The sequence below is a fragment of the Cherax quadricarinatus genome, chromosome 28 (genome assembly GCF_038502225.1).
Source record: "Cherax quadricarinatus isolate ZL_2023a chromosome 28, ASM3850222v1, whole genome shotgun sequence".
NCBI lineage: Eukaryota > Metazoa > Arthropoda > Malacostraca > Decapoda > Parastacidae > Cherax > Cherax quadricarinatus.
In genome coordinates, this window is record NC_091319.1 from 4,496,817 (window position 1) to 4,524,376 (window position 27,560).

At 37.8% G+C, this 27,560-nt stretch overlaps 1 protein-coding gene across 1 annotated transcript; it reads right to left on the minus strand.

The window, feature by feature from the left end:
- Positions 1-8,052: 8,052 nt before the first annotated feature.
- On the minus strand, positions 8,053-27,417 carry LOC128693235 (lysosomal acid glucosylceramidase). Its single transcript, XM_053782761.2, has 12 exons — positions 27,191-27,417; positions 24,779-24,970; positions 20,385-20,514; positions 19,490-19,652; positions 18,876-19,036; positions 17,569-17,692; positions 16,307-16,420; positions 14,629-14,773; positions 14,159-14,238; positions 12,888-12,998; positions 9,785-9,966; positions 8,053-8,370 (listed from the first exon to the last, which is right to left on the minus strand). Exons 1-12 carry the CDS (start codon positions 27,273-27,275, stop codon positions 8,268-8,270), a joined length of 1,590 nt encoding a protein of 529 aa, XP_053638736.2. The 5' UTR covers positions 27,276-27,417; the 3' UTR covers positions 8,053-8,267.
- Between the last annotated feature and the right edge of the window lie 143 nt (positions 27,418-27,560).

A 27,560-nucleotide genomic window follows, 5' to 3' on the forward strand; every position in this document is an offset into this window, starting at 1 on the left:
GGTTGAAGAGGGTTGGAATAGTTTTAAAAATGCAGTATTAGAATGTGGGGCAGAAGTTTGTGGTTATAGGAGGGTGGGGGCAGGAGGAAAGAGGAGTGATTGGTAGAATGATGAAGTAAAGGGTGTGATAAAAGAGAAAAAGGTAGCTTATGAGAGGTTTTTACAAAGCAGAAGTGTTATAAAAAGAGCAGAGTATATGGAGAGTAAAAGAAAGGTAAAGAGAGTGGTGAGAGAGTGCAAAAGGAGAGCAGATGATAGAGTGGGAGAGGCACTGTCAAGAAATTTTAATGAAAATAAGAAAAAATTTTGGAGTGAGTTAAACAAGTTAAGAAAGCCTAGGGAAAGTATGGATTTGTCAGTTAAAAATAGAGTAGGGGAGTTAGTAGATGGGGAGATGGAGGTATTAGGTAGATGGCGAGAATATTTTGAGGAACTTTTAAATGTTAAGGAAGAAACAGAGGCAGTAATTTCATGCACTGGTCAGGGAGGTATACCATCTTTTAGGAGTGAAGAAGAGCAGAATGTAAGTGTGGGGGAGGTACGTGAGGCATTACGTAAAATGAAAGGGGGTAAAGCAGCTGGAACTGATGGGATCATGACAGAAATGTTAAAAGCAGGGGGGGGATATAGTGTTGGAGTGGTTGGTACTTTTGTTTAATAAATGTATGAAAGAGGGGAAGGTACCTAGGGATTGGCAGAGAGCATGTATAGTCCCTTTATATAAAGGGAAAGGGGACAAGAGACTGTAAAAATTATAGAGGAATAAGTTTACTGAGTATACCAGGAAAAGTGTACGGTAGGGTTATAATTGAAAGAATTAGAGTTAAGACAGAATGTAGGATTGCGGATGAGCAAGGAGGTTTCAGAGTGGTTAGGGAATGTGTAGATCAAGTATTTACATTGAAGCATATATGTGAACAGTATTTAGATAAAGGTAGGGAAGTTTTTATTGCATTTATGGATTTAGAAAAGGCATATGATAGAGTGGATAGAGGAGCAATGTGGCAGATGTTGCAAGTATATGGAACAGGTGGTAAGTTATTAAATGCTGTAAAGAGTTTTTATGAGGATAGTGAGGCTCAGGTTAGGGTGTGTAGAAGAAAGGGAGACTACTTCCCGGTAAAAGTAGGTCTTAGACTGGGATGTGTAATGTTAATCATAGAATTGATGAGGGAAAAAAGGTGAGTGGTGCGTTGAGGTATATGTGGAGTCAAAAAACGTTATCTATGGAGGCAAAGAAGGGAATGTATGAAAGTATAGTAGTACCAACACTCTTATATGGGTGTGAAGCTTGGGTGGTAAATGCAGCAGCGAGCAGACGGTTGGAGGCAGTGGAGATGTCCTGTTTAAGGGCAATGTGTGGTGTAAATATTATGCAGAAAATTCGGAGTGTGGAAATTAGGAAAAGGTGTGGAGTTAATAAAAGTATTAGTCAGAGGGCAGAAGAGGGGTTGTTGAGGTGGTTTGGTCATTTAGAGAGGATGGATCAAAGTAGAATGACATGGAAAGCATATAAATCTATAGGGGAAGGAAGGAGGGGTAGGGGTCGTCCTCGAAAGGGTTGGAGAGAGGGGGTAAAGGAGGTTTTGTGGGCAAGGGGCTTGGACTTCCAGCAAGCGTGCGTGAGCGTGTTAGATAGGAGTGAATGGAGACGAATGGTACTTGGGACCTGACGATCTGTTGGAGTGTGAGCAGGGAAATATTTAGTGAAGGGATTCAGGGAAACCGGTTATTTTCATATAGTCGGACTTGAGTCCTGGAAATGGGAAGTACAATGCCTGCACTTTAAAGGAGGGGTTTGGGATATTGGCAGTTTGGAGGGATATGTCGTGTATCTTTATATGTGTATGCTTCTAAACTGTTGTATTCTGAGCACCTCTGCAAAAACAGTGATAATGTGCGAGTGTGGTGAAAGTTGTGATGAATGGTTTGAAAAACCGACAAGTTGAAGATTGAGACACTTATGCAGCATATGGGTATCTTTATTCAGGAAACGTTTCGCCACACAGTGGCTTCATCAGTCCAATACAAAGAGGAAGGCGTAAGGAGAGGAGTAGAATGAGGTAATCAGTCCCTCAGCCTGGAGTCGATGTGTTCAGTCCATCAATCTTGTAGAATGTACAGCATAGGGCCGTAGACGTGGCTTATATACTGTAGTGAGGTGAGGTGAAGCAGGCGGAGGCGGGGTCATAGTGGTACCATCCACTAGTCGAAGTAGGTCTTCGTCCAAAGGTTGAACAAGTGTTGAAGAATTCTTTGTAACAACATCCCATGATGCTGCAGTGTCTGACAGTTGTGATGAATGGTTTGAAAAACCGACAAGTTGAAGATTGAGACACTTATGCAGCATATGGGTATCTTTATTCAGGAAACGTTTCGCCACACCTCACTACAGTATATAAGCCACGTCTACGGCCCTATGCTGTACATTCTACAAGATTGATGGACTGAACACATCGACTCCAGGTTGAGGGACTGATTACCTCATTCTCCTCCTCTCCTTACGCCTTCCTCTTTGTATTGCACTGATGAAGCCACTGTGTGGCGAAACGTTTCCTGAATAAAGATACCCATATGCTGCATAAGTGTCTCAATCTTCAACACTACACAGTGTTTATTAATGATTTTGTTGATGTGTAGTGATGGTGTTCTTGATGTGTAGTGATGGTGTTCTTGATGTGTAGTGATGGTGTTCTTGATGTGTAGTGATGGTGTTCTTGATGTGTAATGAAGGTGGTGTTTTTGTGTACAGATTTTGTGTACAGATATTAAGTGATGTGTAGTGATGTGTGATGATATTGTAGTGATGTTGAAGTGTAGTGATGTGTATTGATGTTCATTTGTAGTGATGTGAAGTCATGTGTAGTGTTGTGTAGTGATTCTGTGTAGTGATTATGTTGTGTATTGAAGAAGTGTAATGATTGTCTTTTGTAGTGATGTTCATGTTTATTGATGTGAAGTTGGGTATTGATATTATGTCGTGATGCATATTGACAATAATGTATAATGATATTTTGTGATGCTGATCTGTAGTGATTGTAGTAATGTGTAATGATCATGTATAGTGATGCTGTGTAGTAATTTTGTTATATAGTGGTGTTGTGTATTGATGCCGGGTAGTAATGTGTAGTGATACTGATACATGTATGTAGTGATGTTGATGTGTTGTGTTGTGTATTGATGCTGTGTAATAATGTGATATGAAATGATGATATGTAGTGATGATGTATAGTGATAATTTGTAGTGATAATGTTGTATAATGATGTTCATGTATAGTGAGTGGTTGAGAATAGTTGCATGTGTGGGGCAGTGATCTTTTTGGCAATGAATGAAATGTGGTGTAATTTAAAGTCAGGACGTGCCTGCCAAGTGCCATGTCCATGGGCTTAAGTGGTTCTGTGGTGACAGAAGTAAAGTGAAGAGAGGTCTTGTGGCACTGTATGTCTGAGAAAACTTGAACTGCTGTATAAAAAGCACTCAAGAACTAGTCTAATTTCTTACACCTAAATTTTACAGGTTTTTAACTGCTGTATACACTAGGATACACTATGCATAAAGACACTAATATTTCATTTTAAAGAGAGTCATCCTGTTTACAAGCTGAAGAAAATTGGATTCCATACAGGTGCATATATATATTTTTCAGTGAATATCAGCAACATTTTTATTCATTAGGGTGATAATTGGAACATGATATTATAAATAACAAAAAGGCACAATACCGTGACTGGAACGATACACAAATAACCCGCACATAAAAGACAGAAGCTTACGACGACGTTTCGGTCCGACTTGGACCATTGACAAAGTCACACTAACAGAGGAGGAGCAGAACGGCGATATATATAGGCAGGAAGAGGTGGAGGTAGTAGTAGTGGTAGTAGTAGTAGTAGTAGTAGTAGTACAAGAATTGTATATAATACCGACAGGATGAAATGACACATGCACAACACCCGGGCATCCCCACCGTAGACGTTTCGCCATCCAGCCAGCCACTGGATGGCGAAACGTTCACAACAAAGACAACCAGACGCCGCACATGTGTCTAATTTCATCAGTAGATGTAGTAGAAGAAGAAGAGGTAGTAGTAGTGGTAGTGGTAGAAGTGGGAAATAAGGAAGACGAGCCAGTCAAATACAAAGGAAGGGGAGCACTGCAAGAGAGCTAGAAACCCACAGAGGGAGAGCAAGCGCACCGAGGTGCGTGAAAGGGGAAGTGGTGAAATAAAATAAAGAAGGAACAGAAACACGAGACAGGAGAGAGAAAGACAACCCAGAGGAGAAAAGGAGAGAGGAAAGGGGAAGAGGAAGAAGAAAAAAAGAAGAAGAAGAAAAAATGAGGATTCAGGTTAAGTCACGGGTGTTCTGAAGTTTGGAGCATTTTACAATGTAGTGGGAGAGGAAGGCATCTACAGAGACGAAGCCAGGGCTAAGGTTCATACACAACTTTCCTTGTATGAATCTTAGCCCTGGCTTCGTCTCTGTAGATGCCTTCCTCTCCCACTACATTGTAAAATGCTCCAAACTTCAGAACACCCGTGACTTAACCTGAATCCTCATTTTTTTTTCTTCTTCTTTTTCTTCTTCCTCTTCCCCTTTCCTCTCTCCTTTTCTCCTCTGGGTTGTCTTTCTCTCTCCTGTCTCGTGTTTCTGTTCCTTCTTTATTTTATTTCACCACTTCCCCTTTCACGCACCTCGGTGCGCTTGCTCTCCCTCTGTGGGTTTCTAGCTCTCTTGCAGTGCTCCCCTTCCTTTGTATTTGACTGGCTCGTCTTCCTTATTTCCCAATTCTACCACTACCACTACTACTACCTCTTCTTCTTCTACTACATCTACTGATGAAATTAGACACATGTGCGGCGTCTGGTTGTCTTTGTTGTGGACGTTTCGCCATCCAGTGGCTGGCTGGATGGCGAAACGTCTACGGTGGGGATGCCCGGTTGTTGTGCATGTGTCATTTCATCCTGTCGGTATTATATACAATTCTTGTACTACTACTACTACTACTACTACTACTACCACTACTACTACCTCCACCTCTTCCTGCCTATATATAGCCGTTCTGCTCCTCCTCTGTTAGTGTGACTTTGTCAATGGTCCAAGTCGGACCGAAACGTCGTCGTAAGCTTCTGTCTTTTATGTGCGGGTTATTTGTGTAACATGATATTATCACTGCTAATGTATATACATATTATTTTATAGTACTTGCTTTTGTTTTGTTTTCAAACTGTTAATCATCAATTTAACAGACCTCAATTTAGTGGACTGTGGAAAGATGGACAAAATCTACTGGGTTAGCTGATACAAATGCAATGGATAAAATTCTGCTTTGTTGAGCTGATTTAGAAACAATGGGCAAAATCTGCTGGTCAGTGGATTTGAAAGTAATGAACAAAAGTCCACCGGTCAGCTGATTCAGAAACAATGGACAAAGTCCAGTGGTCACCCAATTTGAAAGCAACAGACAAAATCCATTACAGAACTGTCCATTACTGTTAGGATCATGGTAAAACAATCTCATTTCTATCCACCATAACTGCCATCACCAGTTAACCCTATTAGTCTATACAGTACTGCTAATTTGAATACAAGTGGTTTGATATACTACTGAACATTCTCAAAGTCTACTCTTCACATATTAATTTACACTTTGTGAAAGCAGTGACAGATAGTAAATTAGCATTTTTATTATCAATAAGCCATACATACAGATTTGACAAGTCATTATTAACATCACTTGGCTTCCAGCAATAAAAGAACTACTGGATTAAGCCAACCCAGTGACAGTAAAATACAGAGGAATAGAATAAAGGGGCTTGTGGAAAACCACCTTGTCCCAACAGCATACCTAGAAAATTAATATACTGAATATAGATATTCTTTCTTTCAACACACCGGCCGTATCCCACCAAGGCAGGGTGGCCCAAAAGGAAAAACGAAAGTTTCTCCTTTTACATTTAGTAATATATACAGGAGAAGAGGTTACTAGCCCCTTGCTTCCGGCATTTTAGTCGCCTCTTACAACACGCATGGCTTACGGAGGAAGAATTCTGTTCCACTTCCCCATGGAGGTAAGAGGAAATAAACAAGAACAAGAACTAGTAAGAAAAATGGAAGAAAACCCAGAGAGTTGTGTATATACATATATGCTTGTACATGTATGTGTAGTGTGGCCTAAGTGTAAGTAGAAGTAGCAAGACGTACCTGAAACCTTGCATGTTTATGAGACAGAAAAATGGACACCAGCAATCCTACCATCATGTAAAACAATTACAGGTTTCCGTTTTACACTCACTTGGCAGGACGGTAGTACCTCCCTGGGTGGTTGCTGTCTACCAACCTACTACCTAAGAATATAGATATTAAATATACAGAATTCTATCTCTATCTGTATACTTAATTCCTCATTGCCTCTACGAACTCATTCCTTCCTTACTGTGGTGACAAAATGCAAAATTTATTACAGACATTACAAATGTTTTCAAGCATTAAAAATTTAAAAAAAGAAACTGAAAAATCCCACCTGAGAAATAATACACCTGACTTAGTTATCACACAGGTGTGAACAAAATACAGAAAGTCCTCAAAAAGGACATAAAGGTTAATCCTTTCAGGGTCCAGAGGCCAAATTTCAAAGTGTGCACCAGGATCCAAGAATTTTCGAAAAATAATTTTGTTATTTTTTCTTATGAAATGGTAGAGAATCTCTTTCTGAAGGTAATAAAACAAAAAGTATGAAATTTGATGGAAAATTGATGAAATTATGTTCTCATGAATTTTGATGTGTCACTGATATTTATGCATCAACGATTTTGCCGACTTTGACTCCCATTTTAGGCCAATTACAGTATTCCAGTCAACCAAATTCTTAGCTATTTCACTAGTATTACTTCTATTCTATCGATTCAGCACAAGAAATCTCCAAGTCAACTGTTTCAACAACAAAATAAAGTGACCAGAAATTGGTAATTTGGCCAATTTAATGCAAAGTTCAAAATATTCCAATTTCAAAATAGGGTCCAGAATAAACAATGCAGGCATTCCTGGCACTAAACTAACATTTCCTCTGTTCATTAGTTACGTTTTCAGGCTTTACAAATGAATTCCATTTTGATTTTTTATTCATATAATAAATTTTTATTCAAACCAAATAGAAGATTTACTGTTATGCAATACTGTAATAATTGTATAAATAATATCACCACATTTGTGAATGTATATCAGACCCACCAGCTGTCATGTATTAGACTTGTGAGATCATTTGTTTACTCTTGAACATCAGCAAAAATTTAATATTTCTGCTACTTTGAGCTCAGTTTCAAGCCATTTCTAGTACTAAAAATCAAAATCATCTCTATTTCTGTAGTATATCTTCCATTCTATCAAATGAGACCAAGAAATTGCAAATACAACTTTAAAAACATACGAAAAAACACTGCAAAATCGCTGTTTTAATCGAAAATTACGGTCTCAGTATTTTTCTATAATTATGCACTGTGTGCTGCAGGATTTGCTTTATGTGGTGCACACATACTACATAGATGTATTCTCTCATATCTAGGCCAAAATTTACTGCTCACAGCTTATCAGAGTGAGCTGAGCTCATGGCGAAGACCTACGGTTTGGACCCTGAACATAAAGACATTGATTTACGGCACGGACCCTGAAAGGGTTAAACAGTAGAAGAGAAGATATATGAAAAGACTGAAGAGTATAAAGAAAATTAAAAATAGAATATGAGAAAAACAATAAAAAATATACATTGACAAATTAATGTGGAACTGAATAAATTTAGCAGATCAGGTGGCATTGTAGTGAAAGTATAATTAAAGAAAAATCAAACACTGAAGGGGTATAGTACAGACATTGTTTTGTTCCCAATAACAGTGCTTTTTGGGGAAGTGGAAAAGAATTCTTCTTCCCTAAGCCATGCATGTCATAAGAGGCGACTAAAATACTGGGAGCGAGGGGCTAGTAACCCCTTCTCCTGTATACATTACTAAATTTAAAAAGAGAAACTTAGTTTTTCTTTTTAGGTCACCCTGTCTGGGTGGGGTACAGCTGGTTTGTTGAAGAAAAAAAATGTGCTTCTATATGAAACAAAAGCTGCTAGCTTGCTACCTCAGTGATACACATTCTTGTGAGATTTAACACAAACTTCTACTTTATTTAACTGATATAGTGGAAGAACAGTTAACAGAGAAAGAGTGATACTATAAGTGTGTATGTACACCGCAAAATGCACAAAACCAAACAAGCCATGTATGCTAGGTCTTCCAGGCAAGTGTGATGATAGTGTGAGGATCTACTGAGAGAACCATCTGTCCAACCCTGCTATCCACAAGCTTCACTCTTGCTACATCATGGCCTCTGTGAGGAAGAAAAAATTTAAATTACAATTTCACTTATTATATACTGCAGATAATTATCCAATGCAAAGAAACTAGAGTTTTGCATAATAAAAAATCCTTATGTTAAAATTATTACTTTTGAAGGAAAAACAAAAATACTGTAATGATTATAACATAATAGTACAAACAATAGGCATATTAGGAAAAACAATAAAACACTTTTTATGTATATTCTGCTGCCAGTCACATAAATATAGTACTTCACTGTAAAATAACTTCATCCATCCCTAACCTTGGACTGAAACTGAAGCCTCACATTCCCCAGGTACTATATGACCCCAATGGATTTAGTGCTCTCCCGTACATATCTCAATAAGTAACACTCACTGATGTATATGCAAGTCTCATTACCAAGACTGTAACAATTCACAACTAAATTACAAATTAAAAATCAAAATGGGATGATGTTCCAGTCCATCCTGAATCATTATCAAGTCAGAAGGAAGAGGAAAGAAACCCAGACAATATATCAAGTTGAAGAGACAGTCAAGCTCATGTAACAGCCTCTGAAGAAACTATGTGCCAACTACATTTCAATGTATAGCAGTGATGGACGTATTGTCTGCTGAAGAAACTCCAATTCACTGACATCTGACTTGATCTACAAAACTTTTATGTTAACTTTTGTTTCTTTTTAAGAGAATGATGCAGATGAAAGGTTTATAAATATTTTCCTTCTTCAAATTTGGCTGGCACATCACCTAGATGATACACTGCATTAACTCTAATTTTTTTTATTACTGCATCAGCTATTTCCCACCAAGGTAGGGTGACCTGAAAAAGAAGAAACACTTTCATCATCATTCACTTCATTATTGTCTTGCCAGACACATGCCGACACTACAGTTCAAAAACTGCAATATATCTTCACCCCTCCTTCAGAGTGCAGGCACAGTGCCAACCTCCAGGACTGAAGTCCAGCTAACCTTTTTCTCTGACTCCCTTCATAAATGTTACTTTGCTCACACTCCAACAGCACGTTAAGTCATAAAAGCCACTTGCCTCCACTTGCTCCTATCTAACACATTCACGCACACTTGCTGGAAGTCTAAGCCCCTTGCACACAAAGCCTCCTTTACCCCTTCCCTCCAACCTTTCCTAGGCCAACCCCTACCTTGCCTTCCTTCCACTAACATCCTAACTTGCATTAACAAATAATAAGAGATTCAGGAAAACTGGTTAGCCAAACTTGAGTCCTGGAGGTGGGAAGTACAGTGCCTGCACTCTCAAGGAGGGGGTGGGGATATTTGCTGTTTGGAGGGACATCTGAACTGTCGTATTTATGTGCCTCTGGCAAAACAGTGATAGCATGAATGATGGGTAAAGTGTTTCTTTTTCAGGTTACCCTACCTCGGTGCATTCAAGTAACTTACTTGTTCAGAAACATGAGCACCGTTACATTGTCTGGGCGCACAAATGCAGTACTACTGAGAGAAGGTGTCGCCTCTCCAGAGTACACTCTCCTTAGTGCCACACGTTGACTTCCTTCTGGCAGGAACTTTGTGAAGTGAGCCAAAGCATAGTACATGGGTTGTTTGTAGAATTCTCTACCAGGCTGAAAAATAAGTATATTTCTAAAAACTTTCACTACACAGTTATGAAGCTGAAAAGTCGCACTGACATTACAATACAGTGGACCCCCGCTTAACGATCACCTCCCAATGCGACCAATTATGTAAGTGTATTTATGTAAGTGCGTTTGTACGTGCATGTTTGGGGGTCTGAAATGGACTAATCTACTTCACAATATTCCTTATGGGAACAAATTCGGTCAGTACTGGCACCTGAACATACTTCTGGAATGAAAAAATATCGTTAACCGGGGGTCCACTGTATTACTTTGTGTAAAAGTAATGTTTTTGAAACAAGGTTATTACATCATTTTTATATACCCATAGGAGTTATACAAAATGGGGAGCTCCAATCACTTGGATCAAAACCCCCTTCACTAGACATCAAAATATCTCTTTGAAAGAAAATTTGGAAGCATTTTAACAAGAGCATTAAAGAAATACTGACAAAAAGCTTATATACCTATTATTGTATACAACATATAGATATACTGCAATTAATTTTGTATTTAAGCCTATTATATGTATATGAATTTGGTAAACAAATTAATTTTAAGTGAGCTTTCCTAATTTCTTTTAACATGTTGGCCGTTTCCCACCGAGGCAGGGTGACCCAAAAAGAAAAACAGGAGAAAAACTTTCGTCATCGTTCAACACTTTCACCATCATTCATACATAATCACTGTCTTTGCAAGAGCGCTCAGAATTTATTTTTATACATACTATATAACAATTTCGTAAACAAGGTCACATGTACAGTGAAACCCCAGGTTTCGGTCACCCTGGGTATCAGCCACTTCGGGTTTCACCCGCTTTTTTCAGCCAAATTTTGTCCTGCGTTTTGGCCGTTGCCCCAGGTTTCAGCCAGCGTACCAGACCTGTCCGCACAGGCATCGTCAGCCAGTCTAGCATTGTTTATCCTTGAGTGAACATTACCCTGAGCTCTCAGCCAGCCAGCCGGCCAGCAGGCCAGCCAGCCAGCGTGACTGTGAAATAAGCCATATCTGCAACATGTTCAGTGACAAAACCTTGTCCCACTTCAGGGAAATCTTAAAGAGATGCCAGAAACAGAGCCCTCTTGACATTTATTTTGTGAGACAGGGGTCCAGTGACTCTCAAGCTGGTCCTAGTGGTCTTAAAAGACAAAGAAGGGAAGTAACCCCAGATATAAGGACTTGTTACCTAAAGACTTTACCTGGAGGTTACCTGGAGGTTATTCCGGGGATCAACGCCCCCGCGGCCCGGTCCACGACCAGGCCTCCCGATGGATCAGGGCCTGATCAACTAGGCTGTTACTGCTGGCCGCACGCAGTCCAACGTACGAGCCACAGCCCGGCTGATCCGGCACTGACTTTAGGTATCTGTCCAGCTCTCTCTTGAAGGCAGCCAGGGGTTTATTGGCAATTCCCCTAATGCTTGATGGGAGGCTGTTGAACAGTTTTGGGCCCCGGACACTTATGGTGTTATCCCTTAGTGTACCAATGGCGCCCCTACTTTTTATTGGGGGCATTTTGCATCGCCTGCCCAGTCTTTTACTTTCATAGGGAGTGATTTCTGTGTAAGGGGATTTCCCTTCCTCTTTCCTCCTCCCTATTTCCCACTGACTATAAACCCAGAAATACTAATCTTAATCTTAAAATAATAAATCCTAACTAGTCATTAGTTTGCCTATGATACCCCAATATAGACACTTTGTATTGTGCCAAAACAAAAGCATTCACATTGCTAAACTCACAAATTATGATGTAGTCACTTAGCCTTAATACCATAATCTGTAAGGATTTAATGTTAAGAATTAATCTAAGTCTGCTCGAAATGCCTAGCCATGCTAGGTGCCCTAGTGGCCCCCTCTGTAATTAGTATTTTATAACATGTAAACTGCACAATACCCAAAACCTGTAAACCCAACATTGTAACCCTTATAGAGAATAAACTTGAACTGAATTGAATTGAATGCCAGCAAGTCTCTTCAATAAAGGTAAGTAAATGTTATTTTAAATGTTGATTTAAATTTTAATTTATCTATATAATATATATGTATTTATCTGTGCTTGTGTATGTAAAAGTATAGTTATTTAAAAAATGTATTTTTTGTGAATATATTTGTGGGTCTGGTACGGATTAATTTTATTTACATTATTTCTTATGGGAAATACTGCTTCGCCTTTCGGCCGTTTCACAGTTAGGCCTGGCTCCTGGAATGGATTACGGCTGAAACCCAGGGTTTCACTGTACTCTATGAAGTGTACTTGTACACAAATAACCAGCACATAGGAGAATGAAACTTATGATGACGTTTTAGTCTGACATAGATCATTAACTAGTGACACACAAGCATGAAGGGAAGAGAGCCAGTATGTATACAAGAGGGGGCATGGCCAGGAAAACAGGATAAAGCCCAGCCTTGAGCAAAACATTGCACTAAATAGATCCTCTGCTACCAGCGTCTTTATTCCCACTGGTCAGCTTTTGCCATTGTCCATCACCTATAAACAGACAAGCTGCTGGAGAACTATACCTATACTAATATCCTCAATAAAAGGCTTTATCTGAAGAAAATAATAATAAAAATAAGTGCTAAACCCAAAAGGGTCTTAAAGAACATAAATATTATATACATACCCAAGATTCTAGTTAATGCAAAGAGGTATTTTTAATATACTACTGCATGTCTAGCAACAAGGTAAAAACAAAAAAATACAAATAAACAGTCATACCATTAAGCATCAGGTATGGTAAAAGAAATCCAGCACAATAAGGCAAAGAGGATGAGGTTTATATAATACAAATTGAAGTAGCAAATAAATGACGGGAAATGACCAACGTGTTGAAAATAAAAAATTTAAATAGATATACTTTTTCTATCAAGTCAGAGAAAGCATAATAATAAAAAAAAAAGACTTACAGCATTAACAATGATGGGTGAATCAACAAAGTTTTTTATCCAATTTGGTCCACCTTTTAGATCAAGTGCAAGGTTCCAGTCTGTCCAGCCTGACACCCAGTGCTCCAGACTCTGCAATGGTGAAATATTAATACACATACCTTCTGCAGGGCTAGTAAAGACCGAATCAATATATAACAAACTAATAGGGGGTAGCAAGCAGCTAGTAATAAAAAATGTGGTGGATAGAGAAGAGATCATTTGGCCATGATATAAAAAATAATGCAAATTCAGCAATCAAGATACTTTGCCTGCTGTTTCCGAGTTGACTAACCCAGCAGATTTTATTCCATATTTCCATAGTCTCATTATAAAGAGCTTCATTATATCGGTGTACTTCAATTCTCATATCGACATGCAGAAATATAACTAAAAGTACAGCATTATATATTTTCTTATTGTATAATGTGAAGGTAGAGAGACAGTGTACATACATCACCATCATTTGTTACCCTCTACAATATAATTAATTTTCTTCCTTTAGAGTAGAATAGTTTTAGGGAACAATAATAACAAGAATAAAGTATAGTAAGTTATAATTAAATTTAAAAGCTAGCTCTTCTTGGTGCACCTTTTGTAGTCAGTTCACATATAAATAGTACAGTACATTTGATTTTTACATACAGAATTGTAGTATGTAATTCAGCAATATGTACTTACCTTACTATACACTGTAAGGGTTCATGTATGAGGTATTTCTATACTTCCCTCCTTGAGTTTACCTGGAGATGGTTTCGGGGGTCAATGCCCCCGCAGCTCAGTCTGAGACCAGGCCTCACGATGGATCAGGGTCTGATCAACCAGGCTGTTATTACTGGCCGCATGCAAGTTGGCGTACGAACCACAGCTCGGTTCGTCAGGTACTGACTTTAGGTGCCTGTCCAGTGACTTCTTAAATACAGCCAGGGGTCTATTGGCAATTCCCTTTATGTATGCTGGGAGGCAGTTGAACAGTCTTGGACCCCAGACACTTATTGTGTTGTCTCTCAATGTACTCGTTGTACCCCTCTCTACAGTGTATCATGTGTATTAACACAGCTACCAGTTAGATGATTTTTAACACATTTTAATAATTTTAAGACATTATTAGCTATGGTAAATGAAATAAATTTTGATAGGAACAGAGGTAAATTAGATTAGTAATAATAAACAAAGCAAGCAGCAACTGCTGATGCTTACAATTTCAAAAGAATCATATCAATGATATACTAAAAACACATAGTATTCTGTACCTCTATTATATCAGCAGCATACTCCTCAGCCCTCACCCAAGACCCCAGTACTACTTTCAACAGCTGCCATGGCCACTGTCCTGAAGACAAAACAAGTTATTATAACACTTAAAGTTATGTCATTCTTACCTGTCTCACACAACCTATTTTTTTTTTTTCAACAAACCAGCCGTATCCCACCAAGGCAGGGTGGCCCAAAAAGAAAAACAAAAGTTTCTCTTACAACCTAATTACTTACAATTATTATATGATGGGAAATATCAGCGATGATGAAGAAAAGTTTTAAATTTCTTTTCTGATGTGAGAAGAAATTAAGATTAATGTAACTGTCAAAAGGTAGTAGATCAGTAGTTTCCAGAGAAAACAATAATACCAGAGATTAAGACAGACAGGTACTGAATATAAAAAAGCATTTGCTGTATTTCACTCAGTAAATATGAAAAAAAAGATTATAAAATTTAGCTATTCACCTGTACATGCTTCAGTGTAAAGCAAGAAAAGCTCTGGGTGATGTTCATGGGTCAGGTCAAGGGTCAATGGTGGTATGAACCAGTCTGTATACCAGTGGACAGCCACACCGGAGACATATGGAGCAGCTTCGTTGTTGGACATGATCTGTAGCACAGTCATAATTTATTTACATACCATACAAATTTGTGCATATGAGAGAAAATATATAATTACTGTTAAGATTTCACTTGCTCCTCCCATCTCAAATTTAACAGAAATTCAAAGCAAGGTGCTGTTTAAAAGCTAAATTAAACCGAGTGCCTCGGTAATGTGTGTTCATGCACAGTACGATTTCTCACTCTAATTACTATGTAAAAATATATAAGAAGAATTTTATGCTTCTTCATACTGGTGACAATTATAAGTATGATACAGGTGTGCATGAGAAAGGACACCTGTGTACAGGTCAGGACATTTATTAAAAGGAATGTTTAGCCATGAGTGGCTTCTTCAGTCCTAATACAGTGGACAGTGCGAGTGACCTGAAACAAAGGTGAGGTGAGGCAGGAGGTATGTCAAGCTGCAGAAAATATGCTGGACAAATATACAAGTGAGAGGGGTTGGATTTTATCACGACATGTTTAGCGTGTGCCAGAATGCCTGCTGCATAGCTTTTCCATGCTATGCTCGCAACGTGTTCATGTGACGGCAGATCCATGCTCACAGTGTGTTCATGTGACGACAGATCCATGGAAAACAATCTTTTAGCCAAAAGTTTAGAAACACTGAAGCTTCCAGACCTTTATGGGATAGTGTCAGTCAATGGTGATTAAGGCAGCTTCCATTAACTTTCGCCTCTGTTAGTCTCTCTTGCAGATGACCAGTTATATTTTGTTAAACTTCATTAAGTGCCTACATTTACTGCTGTGTTGTAAGCAGGCACTGTTATGGTCATCCCATCTGCAGGTATTTTTGCATTTACAAAGACTAATGCTTAATGACCTAGCAGTTTCTCCCACATACTGCTTGTCACATCTACCATATGGAATATGTATAATCCTACTCTGGTCAAAGGTTCTCACTTGTGTTTTTGCATCAAGTTTTTGACTGAAGACGAAGAGTTGGTGGCTACTTTGATAAAGTAGTCGTTAAATAGTTTGGACACATTAGCTGCCACATTGCTGACTGGCAAAACAATGAATCTAGAGGGAAGGTGGGGTAGGGGTCATCCTATGAAAGGATGAAGGGAAGGGGTAAAGGAGGTTTTGTGTGGATGGGGCTTGGACATACAGCAGGCATGTGTAAGCATGTTAGATAGGACTGGAGACAAATGATTTTTTGAACTTGAGTTGTTGGTGTGCGAGCAAGGTAATATTTTGTGAAAGGATTCAGGGAAACTGTTTAGCATGACTTAAGTCCTGAAGGTGGGAAGTACAATGTCTGCACTTTAAAGGAGGGGTTTTGGATATTTTCTGTTTAGAGGGAGATCTAACCTGTCATATCTGCATGCCTCTGGCAAGACAGTGATGGGTGTAAATGATGGTGAAAGTGTTTCTTATTTTTTGGGTCTACCTCAGTGGGAGACAGCCAGCATGTTTAAAAAAAATAATAAAGATAGAGCTAAAATTTCTGAAGTCATCATGTGCAACATGAAGCACAGCATGCCTGTTATCACAAAATATGTATACAAGCACTTACATCATCTGCCCACTTAGGTAGGAAGATGCGATTGTCATCCACAATCATAACTTTCAAGTGGCCAAGGTTGTTCTTATGTAGGACAGGCCCAAGGTGTTTTCCAATCCATTCTGCCTGATAATAAAAATGACAAATTAATTCTGAAGTTTATTAAAGAATTCTGTGAAAAAACACCAAATGCATTTGAAAGAAAAATATTTCATGAAGTAAAATAAAGTACACTTATGTAGCATTTCTATATGAGAAAATCTTGCATAATATACTGCGTCAAATGGCACATTCATGTGGAAAGGAAGGAAAAAACATGTTAGAATAAGGCAATATGTTTAAAAAATTGTAGTGAACAGGGTTATTTGTATGCGGTGATAAAAGTTATGAAAAGCAAGAATAAGAATAGGAGACAGTAAAAGTCACAAAGCTTTATAGAGAGATGCAGTTAAAATAGATAGAAAAAATCAAATAATCTGAAAGATAAAAACTACATAATAAGAATATGTGAATCATAGGTATGTCAAATCTTATAAACTCAAACATCTCTTACAATAGCACTGTATATACCAAGGGATTACTTATGTTCCTGTATATATTTTTTACACAGTTATTTGTACATAAAAAAGGCAAAATAAATAATGAAAAAAAATTGCAAGTGAATACTAATATAAAAGTATTGACCATCCAGCAAAAGATGTCATTTATTTGGGAAAAATTTAAGTGTCATGCAGTGATACAGTGGTACATTCCATTATATTTATTACATATGAGGCTATGGCATTAAATATTTTACTACAGTACTTACAACACTAACGGAATAAATCTTTCAGTCAGAAATTTCTCATGTATAAACAAAATTCTAATAACGAAATCATATTTTTTGCTCTTATGTGGTAAATTCATAATTTTCAAGAAGCTTCAAAATTTAACTTTTAGGAAAGTGTTCTCATTGTGCAGAAACTCTGAATAACGATTATTGTCAAAAAAAATTAAATTTGAATTATTCTCTATTTTTCTGAAAATTCTGAATTTTCATTTTTTTTTTTCTAATTGTCAGAAAATATTCCCTTATTCAGAAAATATCAGACAAAGGATTTTAAGTAAAATTTGTTTTGTTTTTTCCAATTTTTGGAGAATATTCCAAATATACACAGTTATTTTTCCAAATGTGAGATAATTCCAAATACTTACAGTACAAGAATTTAGAGAAAACTTACTGTATGCATATATACCATAACAAAATCACAAAAGCTGTTTTGTAAAAAACACACCTGATCTTCAGGAGTCCATCCAATAGAATTAAAAGAGAAGGATTCCTCAAGACCATCACTTGGCTCATTTTGAGTAGTAAGACCCCAGAAAGTGATGTTGTTCTTTTCATAACTCTTAATAAATCTGTTGAGAAATATGTAATTTATCTTTGGATATAACATTTTCCTTCATGTAAAAACTAAACTGATGTACAAAATGCTGAAAAATCATATAAGTGCAGGTTGGCCATCACTAATCTGGCAATAAGTAATCCGGTTCCATCAGTAATCTAGCACTAATTTCGGCTAGCATAATTTCAATTTCTTGGGTTGACACACCACGCTGCTGCTACTGTTTGGTGGTGCTACTTGCTGCATAAATTATTCTAATTTCTTTTTCTCCATCTGTTATAACCTGCTCACTTTTAGCCCTAACCATGGTTCCAACGAATAAAAGAAATGTTTCTCGTTGTGTAAAGTACAAACACCATACATATGTATGGTAAATACGGTTTATTTACGTATGGTTTTTATTGTTGTATTCTCATTTTTTTTGGGTCTCATTTGATAGAATGGAAGATATATTACAGAAATAGATATGATTTTGATTGGTTTCATGATGGAAAGTACCTTGAAATTGAGCTCAAATTAGCGGAAATGTTCAATTTTTGCCAATGTTCAAGAGTGGACAAATGACGTCACCGTCCAATATGTATCCAACTGGCTGGCCTAGTACACAGTCACAAATGGGATGACATTATTTATACAATTACTACAATGCGGTAGTCTGCATAACAGTAAATCTATCTTTTGTGTGAATAAAAATTCAAAGTGGAAAGCAAGCGTAATATAAGAGGGGCCTGGAGATGTGACTAATGAACAGAGAAAATGTTATTTTAGTGCCAGGAATGTATGTCTGCATTGTTTATTCTAGACCCTATTTTGAAATTGGCATCTCTTGAAATTGTGTGAAATTGGCCAAATTACCAATTTTTTACTATACTTTATGGGTAGTAGAAAAAAACAAATGGGCAGTTTCTTGTACCCAGTCGACAGAATAGAAGGAATACTAGCAAAATAGCTATGAGTCTGGTATACTGGAACAATGGAATGGGCCAAAAATAGGGCGTAAAGTGGGTGAAATTGCTGATGCGTAAATATCGCCGTTGGGTTAAGTGTATTCTTACCTAACTACTCTGTAGTCTGGCAAAATCACTAATCCGGCACCCTAGAGGTCCTGATGATGCCGGATTAGTGATGGTCAACCTGTATAAAAATAAAAAAAATAGCTTGGTATAAAGAGTTCCAGATAAGTATACACAGTTTACCTAACATGGTAGTCTGCCCAGGTCGAGTACATTTTGTGCAGCAATTTGCCCTTGCCTGAAATCTTTCCACTATCTTTCATCCAACCTGGAGCCCCCCAAGCTGAGGCAAAAAACTTGACTGGGGTCGATGATGTCCTTATTGCTCTCTGTATCAATGGTATCTGAGGATTGCATGAAAAATATACACTCATATTTTGATATAAATTCAGAATTTATATCCAGTAATATATAATGACAAATACTGTCCCTGAATTTCATTTACAAGATTTCATTTTTTATAACACAGCTGTCTCCCACTAAAGTAGTGAATTCCAAGGAAAGAAACACAGTCACCATCATTTAGTCAATAGCTATCTAGCAAGAAATGTACAGACACCACAGTTCAAACAATACAAATGAAATGAATACCTTTTTCTAATTATAATACTGTACTTGTTCTTATTTTCAGTGACAGTGTGAATGATGGTGAAAGTGTTTCATTTTCAGGTCAAACTATTGTATCTTTCTATCAAGTCAATCACTAATTAAAAAAGTCTACAAAAATAACACAAAGCATTTTAGAAAACTGTATATTATAAGACACCATTTACAATGAAATAATCAAATTAAAATACCTTATATTGCAAATCTTCTTTGGCAAGAGAAAAATGAGACAACTTCATATCAGTCTTGCCATCCTTTAAGTCATCATATGTGTACTCACGGATGCTAAAGTCAGTTCCACCAACAGGTACACGACCCAAGGTATATTCAAGGCCATTTGCAGAATAGTAAGCTCTGTAAGTACCAGTATCATTTATACCACGACAGTGTACACTTTAATTATCTTCAACAAAAAAAAAATTCTGTGGTATATTATATTTTGAATAGGTGACTAGAGAGTACATAATTTCAGGTTTCCCTCGTTTCATGCGAGTTCGTTTTATGCAAATTCCCTATGTATTATGTGATGTCACATTCTCTATTGGTAATTCCAATAGAGAATGCAACATCACATAATATATGTACTAGTATTTACTATGTGCATTCAGTGCGGTTCTCAAAACATATCAGATTATTCTCGAAGCAAATATAGTCACAATTCAGTGACTGGAACAATTCACCAAAACTCACACTTAGGAGAGAAACCTTATGACAATGTTTTGTCCATATTGGTCCATTGTCAAGTCACAAGTGGGGCAAGAAAAGTAGAGAAGGCCCCCTGCCATATTGTCTTCTGACATTCTCTACTGTTCTTGCCCAAGATGTGACATGACAAGTGGTCCAGGATGGTCCAAAACAGAATTTTAGTGAAAAAATAATTCTTATATAGAACCAAGCAATGATGGCCTAACTTAAGAGTAGTACAGCCTCCATGGGCCTGGAATTAAGCAAGGGACAACCGTACTCTAAATCATTACAGCGTATTAATTCACATAATATGATTCTTTATACTACTTTCACTGATAATTATACAACGTAGTGCACAGTACTTTTGCTGCCTCAGAACACTCTCAATATTTAACTTACTTCAGTATCATTTCTTGCATTGGTTCTGGCAAGCTCAAAATGTTCAATCCAGAAGCATCTGTAAATGCTCCACCAAACCCAATGATCCGTTGGTAACGCATCTTGCTGTTTACTTCTATTTCCACATCAGCTGTTAAAAAAAGGTATATGTAATTATAAAACTAAATACAATACACATTAGTATTAGCCTTTATTTTTAAATAAAACTACAGCGGTACCTCGGTATACGTATGCTTTGGAATAAGTCCAACTTGGTATACATCCTGTTTGGACGCAAAAATTTTTGCTTGGTATACGACCTTTGTTTGGAATACGATTCGCTAGAACTTGTATCAAAATCAAATCAAAATCAAAATCTTTATTTCCTTGTAAAGCTTACAATGTGTGGCTTACACGTTATAAAATATTAATTACAAAGAAGGCCACTAGCATGCCTATGCATTTCGGGCAGACTAATACTGATTCTTAGGAATTATTAGGAATTTTATGTTTACAGTCATTTGGGTGCCCGCTAGCATCAGTATGACTGTTGCTACCATTCAGTGAACAACTCGCGCTGTAACTCTCTGTGAATTTTCACATAATTTTGTGTTTTTTTTTTTTATAAATTTTTAGTAAATTCATTAACCATAAGCTCTAAGAAAGTTAATGAGAAGAGCCAAGCAATGAAGAAAACGGTTAGGATCTCCATGGAGGTGGCTACTGCATACTGTATGCCGAGAACAACAGTACAGTATCTACAATTGTGAAAGACAAAGATGTTATTAAATAGGCTAACGTTGCATAGGGGTGAAATTGTTTACCAAACAAAGATGAGGGACATTAGAGCATGTTGAAAAATTGCTTTTGATCTGGATAACAGAAAAAAAAGTGTGCTGGCAATAGCATATCAGAGGCAATGATTTGCAAAAAGGCAAAACTGATGCATGCCAATCTTTTGAAAAACAAGGCAGGAACGAGCCAAGAAAGTGAAGTGTTTAAAGCCAGCCATGGCTGGTTTGACAATTTTAAGAAGAGGACCAGCATTCACAGTGTTGTGAGGCATGGAGAGGGAGCCAGTGCTGATAAAGATGCCACCAATGATTTTGTTACAGAGTTTGGAGAATTTGTGGAGGCTGAGGGTTTTGTTTCCCAACAAGTTTTAAATTGTGACAAAACAGGCCTGTTTTGGAAGAAAATGCCTAACAGGACCTATATTACACAAGAGGAGAAAACATTACCAGGAAACATGCCAATGAAGGATAAGTTAACTCTCTTGTTCTGTGCCAATGCAAGTGGGGATTGCAAACTGGAGCCTCTACTGATCTACCACTCTAAAAACCTGAGGACTTTTAAAAAATGTAATGTGCAGAAAGCTCAGTTACCTGTCATGTGAAGGTCAAAGAGCAAGGCTTGGATAACCAGAGAATATTTCAGCGAATGGTTTAGTGTTGTGTTTGGGCCAAGTGTAAAAAGTTATTTAGAGGAGAAAAACCTGCCTCTGAAGGCTCTCCTCATAATGGACAATGCTCCAGCTCACCCTCCAAGCTTGCAGGACTATGTGCTGCCAGAGCTTTACTTCATCATTGTAAAGTTTCTCCCACTAACACAACTCCTCTCATTCAGCCTATGGATCAGCAGGTCATCAATAATTTCAAGAAACTTTACACTAAAGCACTATTCCAGAGGTGCTCTTAAGTGACCTCTGACACCCAGTTAACCCATTGATAAAGCCTGGCAGGAAGTTTCATACAGAACAATGAACTCTGCTTGGAGGAGTCTGTGACCAGAAGCAGTGGCTGAAAGGGACTTAGAGGGCTTTGAGGCTGTGTCTATAGTGGAGGATATTGTCTCTCTGGGCAGGTCCATGGGTCTGGATGTGAGCAATGGTGATGTGGAGGAGTAAGTGGAGGGACACAGGGAAGAGCTGACTACTGAGGAGCTGCAGGAACTTGAAGAAGAGGAGCACTAGACTAAGATGAATGCACTCTCTTCAGGCTCAGAAGAGGAGACAGAGGAAGCCCCTACTTCATTAATCAAGGAAATCTTTGCCAAATGGATAGACGCCAAAAACTTTGCAGAGAAGTACCACCCCAACAAAGCCCAAACAAGCCATAATAGTATTGTCTGGAATGACCAGACAATGTCACATGTCTGTATCATCCTCCTCCTCTCTTCTCAGCACTATCCTAGTAGGCACTCGACTCTTTTCAGCAAAGTAAGTGAAGTTAAATCTGCATTTATTTCATCTAATTCTTTCGTATTTTTTTATTTTTTTATCACACTGGCCGATTCCCACCAAGGCAGGGTGGCCCGAAAAAGAAAAACTTTCACCATCATTCACTCCATCACTGTCTTGCCAGAAGGGTGCTTTACACTACAGTTTTTAAACTGCAACATTAACACCCCTCCTTCAGAGTGCAGGCACTGTACTTCCCATCTCCAGGACTCAAGTCCGGCCTGCCGGTTTCCCTGAACCCCTTCATAAATGTTACTTTGCTCACACTCCAACAGCACGTCAAGTATTAAAAACCATTTGTCTCCATTCACTCCTATCAAACACGCTCACGCATGCCTGCTGGAAGTCCAAGCCCCTCGCACACAAAACCTCCTTTACCCCCTCCCTCCAACCTCTCCTAGGTCGACCCCTACCCCGCCTTCCTTCCACTACAGACTGATACACTCTTGAAGTTATTCTGTTTCGCTCCATTCTCTCCACATGTCCGAACCACCTCAACAACCCTTCCTCAGCCCTCTGGACAACAGTTTTGGTAATCCCGCACCTCCTCCTAACTTCCAAACTACGAATTCTCTGCATTATATTCACACCACACATTGCTCTCAGACATGACATCTCCACTGCCTCCAGCCTTCTCCTCGCTGCAACATTCATCACCCATGCTTCACACCCATATAAGAGCATTGGTAAAACTATACTCTCATACATTCCCCTCTTTGCCTCCAAGGACAAAGTTCTTTGTCTCCACAGACTCCTAAGTGCACCACTCACCCTTTTCCCCTCATCAATTCTATGATTCACCTCATCTTTCATAGACCCATCCGCTGACACGTCCACTCCCAAATATCTGAATACATTCACCTCCTCCATACTCTCTCCCTCCAATCTGATATCCAATCTTTCATCACCTAATCTTTTTGTTATCCTCATAACCTTACTCTTTCCTGTATTCACTTTCAATTTTTTTCTTTTGCACACCCTACCAAATTCATCCACCAATCTCTGCAACTTCTCTTCAGAATCTCCCAAGAGCACAGTGTCATCAGCAAAGAGCAACTGTGACAACTCCCACTTTATGTGTGATTCTTTATCTTTTATGTATGTATTTTAGTATGTATTTATGTATGTATTTTAGTATTAAGCAATGTTTAAATTACATATTTTAGTGTTAAGCAGTGTTCAAATTATTTTATACAACCCCCATCAATGTATAATATGCCAATAACAATAGGATTTTTTTTTCATGGGAACAGATTAATCATTTTCCCTATATTTCTTATGGGAAAATTCGTTTGGTATACATCCTGCTTGGTATAAGTCCAAGGTCCTGGAACTGATTAAGGATGTATACTGAGGTACCACTGTACTGGAAAAAATAACTATACAATATCACTGAATGATTGACTGTTCATTAAATGAGACTGCAAAATACTGAAATAATAGCAAAGGAAGATTTTTCCACATGCAAGATCATAAAATGAGATGAGAAAATAAGATACATACATATAATACACATATAACCCGCACGTAGGAGAAAGAAGTTTATGACAACATTTCTGTCCGAAATGGACCATTGACTAGTCACACTAACACAAGAAGGTGAGAAAGCCAGTATATACAGAAAAGGAGGACAGGGGCAGGACAAAGAGAGGAATAAAGAAGTACTGTAAGTGGAAAAGTAGATGACATGAGAATTTTTTAGCCGTCATGAGGAAGAACAAGACACCACAACTGTAAACAGAGATTAAAAAAAAATGGTACTGAAAGAATATTATAGTTTTTCTTTGTCACCAATAGAGTGGTGGATCACTGTAACAGAAGCCAAGATTAGGTAGTAAGTGCTACAGCCCCTGGACAATTATAAAAATTATAAACTAAACACATTATCTAAGACAGGACACCGTAAGCATACCTCTGTTCCTATGGCATTATATTATAGATAAACAACATATACAATGTTTAAATTAAGTCAATATGTGTATTGAGGTACAGGTACACATAAGTACATACAATTATCATACCTAGTAACATACATGTATGTAAATTACCTAAGATAACACAAAAAAAAATTCAACAAGACTTATTTCAATTTCTATATTTTGATAACACTGATGCACATTATCAATAAATAATGAAGACAGTATAACTTAAACTCTAAGAATATAACTTCACTTACACGGCAAGATCTCATTCCCATGCTGAGAAAATCGGCTGGTGGAAACTTTCCACCTCAGCCCTGCCTTACTGGATGTAACAATGAGAGCTTTTCCACTTTGTGGAAGATGGATAGGTGGAAGAATATCACAGTGGGAAGAGTTGCACACACATACTGTGCTGCCATGGCCATAGTCTCGACTTTTACAAATATCTGAAAGGTAATTTATATACAGTAGACAGAACCTCCAGTTATTCCTTTTTCTAACAATGTTAGGCGAATATTCAAACAAACTGTAAATTTTCCCTATTCAAACTGATAGACCTTTGAGGACATTGTTGCAAGTAATGTGACCACAGGATGGGTATAGGGTGCATAATAATGCTATCAAACTAAACATACATTTGCTGAATTTTCATAAATCATGGACAAATAAACAACTACAATACTGTACAATCATATTTCAATCTGTTCTCACAAAGCAATAGCTAAATAGATTATGTTCGAGGTACAGTCGTCTGTATTCTTACCCACTGCTTGTACACCTTTCCACAACTAGTAATCATTAACTGAAATAAATATTTTAAATGATTATTATAGGATGCAGCATTCCTGGTATATACATAAAACTCTGATGTACTCTACATATACATTGCTATCAGTAGTTAGAGTCAAAAAACATTTTTAAACATGACTGTTTTATGATATAAAACTTTGATTTTCATCTTACTATAAATCTTATGATATTTAGTATGTACAGTATTTTTTACAGTGTATAAGTTTATTCAGGTACAGATACACATAAATAAAGTTACATAAGTTATCATACACAGCAGCATATGTGTAGATTACTTAGGATAACCCAAAAAAAAGTCAGACAAAGGGACTTGTCTCCATTGGGGTTTAGTACAGTACATATATCAAATTAAGATTAAAATTACATAAATTAATAAAAATAATTACAAACGAGCATGGACACTATGCATAATGTGCAAAGTAATATTTTGTCAAGCATATATCATACTCTGTTTTTCCATTTTTTAAACCATTACAGTGTGTATATTCTTGCAGTGATCATATAAAATAAACCACAGTACAGAATATTCCAGTAATGTAAATGAAATCTATACATAAACCATTTGCATCAATGATTTCAACTTAAATATTTCTTTTTCAATTGAAAACTCCTACTTTTATTCTGGTTCCATGGCTTGGTTGACAATGCACTTGCCTCACACACTGAATGTCCATGGTTCAATCCCCAGCTGGATGGAAATGTTAGGCATGTTTCCTCACACCTGTTCACCTAGAAGTAGGTACCTGGGTGTTAGTTGATTGGTGTGGGTGGCATTCTGGGGGACAAGCTTGAAGAACCACAATGGAAATAAGACAAACAGTTCTTGATGATGCACTGACTTTCTTGGATTATCCTGGGTGGCTAACCCTCCAGAGTTAAAAATCCCAACACACCTTATCTTATCCTACCTTATCTTCATGGAACCTCCCTTGAGGATAATAAACTTAGCATTTGGGAGGCAGTAAGGTTCAGCCCAGGAATGGAAAGATCAGTTCCAATTTCTTGGATCAAGAGCCCCTTACTGGCATCAAAGAATCTCCTTTAAGGATATAAGTTCAGAAATTTTATCCTGAGATGGCTAAAAAAAAAAAGAGCAGTTTATTATAAAAAAATATTCCCAATTCAAATTTTTATTTTCTGTGGTACAAAAATAATGTAGTTTATATGAAATATAACACTGACTGATAGGACCAAAATTATTATAATCATAACTAGGCGCTAAACCCACAAGGTTCATACAGCGCTGCGGTACGCCCCAAAGAAAGCAACTGGTATGCAATGCATTTCAAGGGGATTATTATTATTATGATTATCATTATTAATTATAATCATTGTTGCTAATTATTGGTGCTGTATAACCCTTGAAGGTTTAGCACTTTTTTTATTATAATATTATTATAATCAAAGGGGAAGCACTAAACCCGTAGGATTATATAGTGCCTGAGGGGGGATATGGAAGGTATTCAGGGAACTGGAGAACAGATCCAATTCCCTAGATCAAGAGCCCCTCACCAGCATCAAGGAACCTTCCTTGAGGAGATATAATCAAAACTAAGCACTAAACCCACAAGGGTCACATTGCACAGTATATTATCATAGGGGAGCGTTAAATCTGCAAGGATTATATAGCGCCTCGAGGGGAAGAGGTGGGTTGGGAATGGAAGGTATTCAGGCTCAATTCAAGGAGCTGTATAGCCCTTGTGGCTTAGCGCTTCTTTTTTATAATAATAATAATAATAATAATAATCAATTCAAGGAACTGGAGCACAGATCCAATTCCCCAGATCAAGAACTCGCCTTACCAGCATCGAGAACCTCCCACGAGGGGCATTTCAAAGGGGGGGGGGGGAACTGACCTTCATGTGCCCAGGTCCTGGCAACACAGAGACAGAACAGTGTCACTGTTATGCCAGGAAAACATCCTTGGTGCTGCCTCAACATAGAAAATCTCAGTTAACAATTAAATTGGGAAAATATTTGTTGATCTCAATTGGAAATCTTGGTTGTTAGGGCCACCATAGATTGTGACTTATTGTTGTTGGTTGTTAGGGGCCACCATAGATTGTGACTTATTGTTGTTGGTTGTTAGGGGCCACCATAGATTGCGACTTATTGTTGTTGGTTGTTAGGGGCCACCAGAGATTGTGACTTATTGTTGTTGGTTGTTACGGGCTACCAGAGACTGACTTTTTGCCTCACTCCAGCTACGGTCGAGGGATTATTATG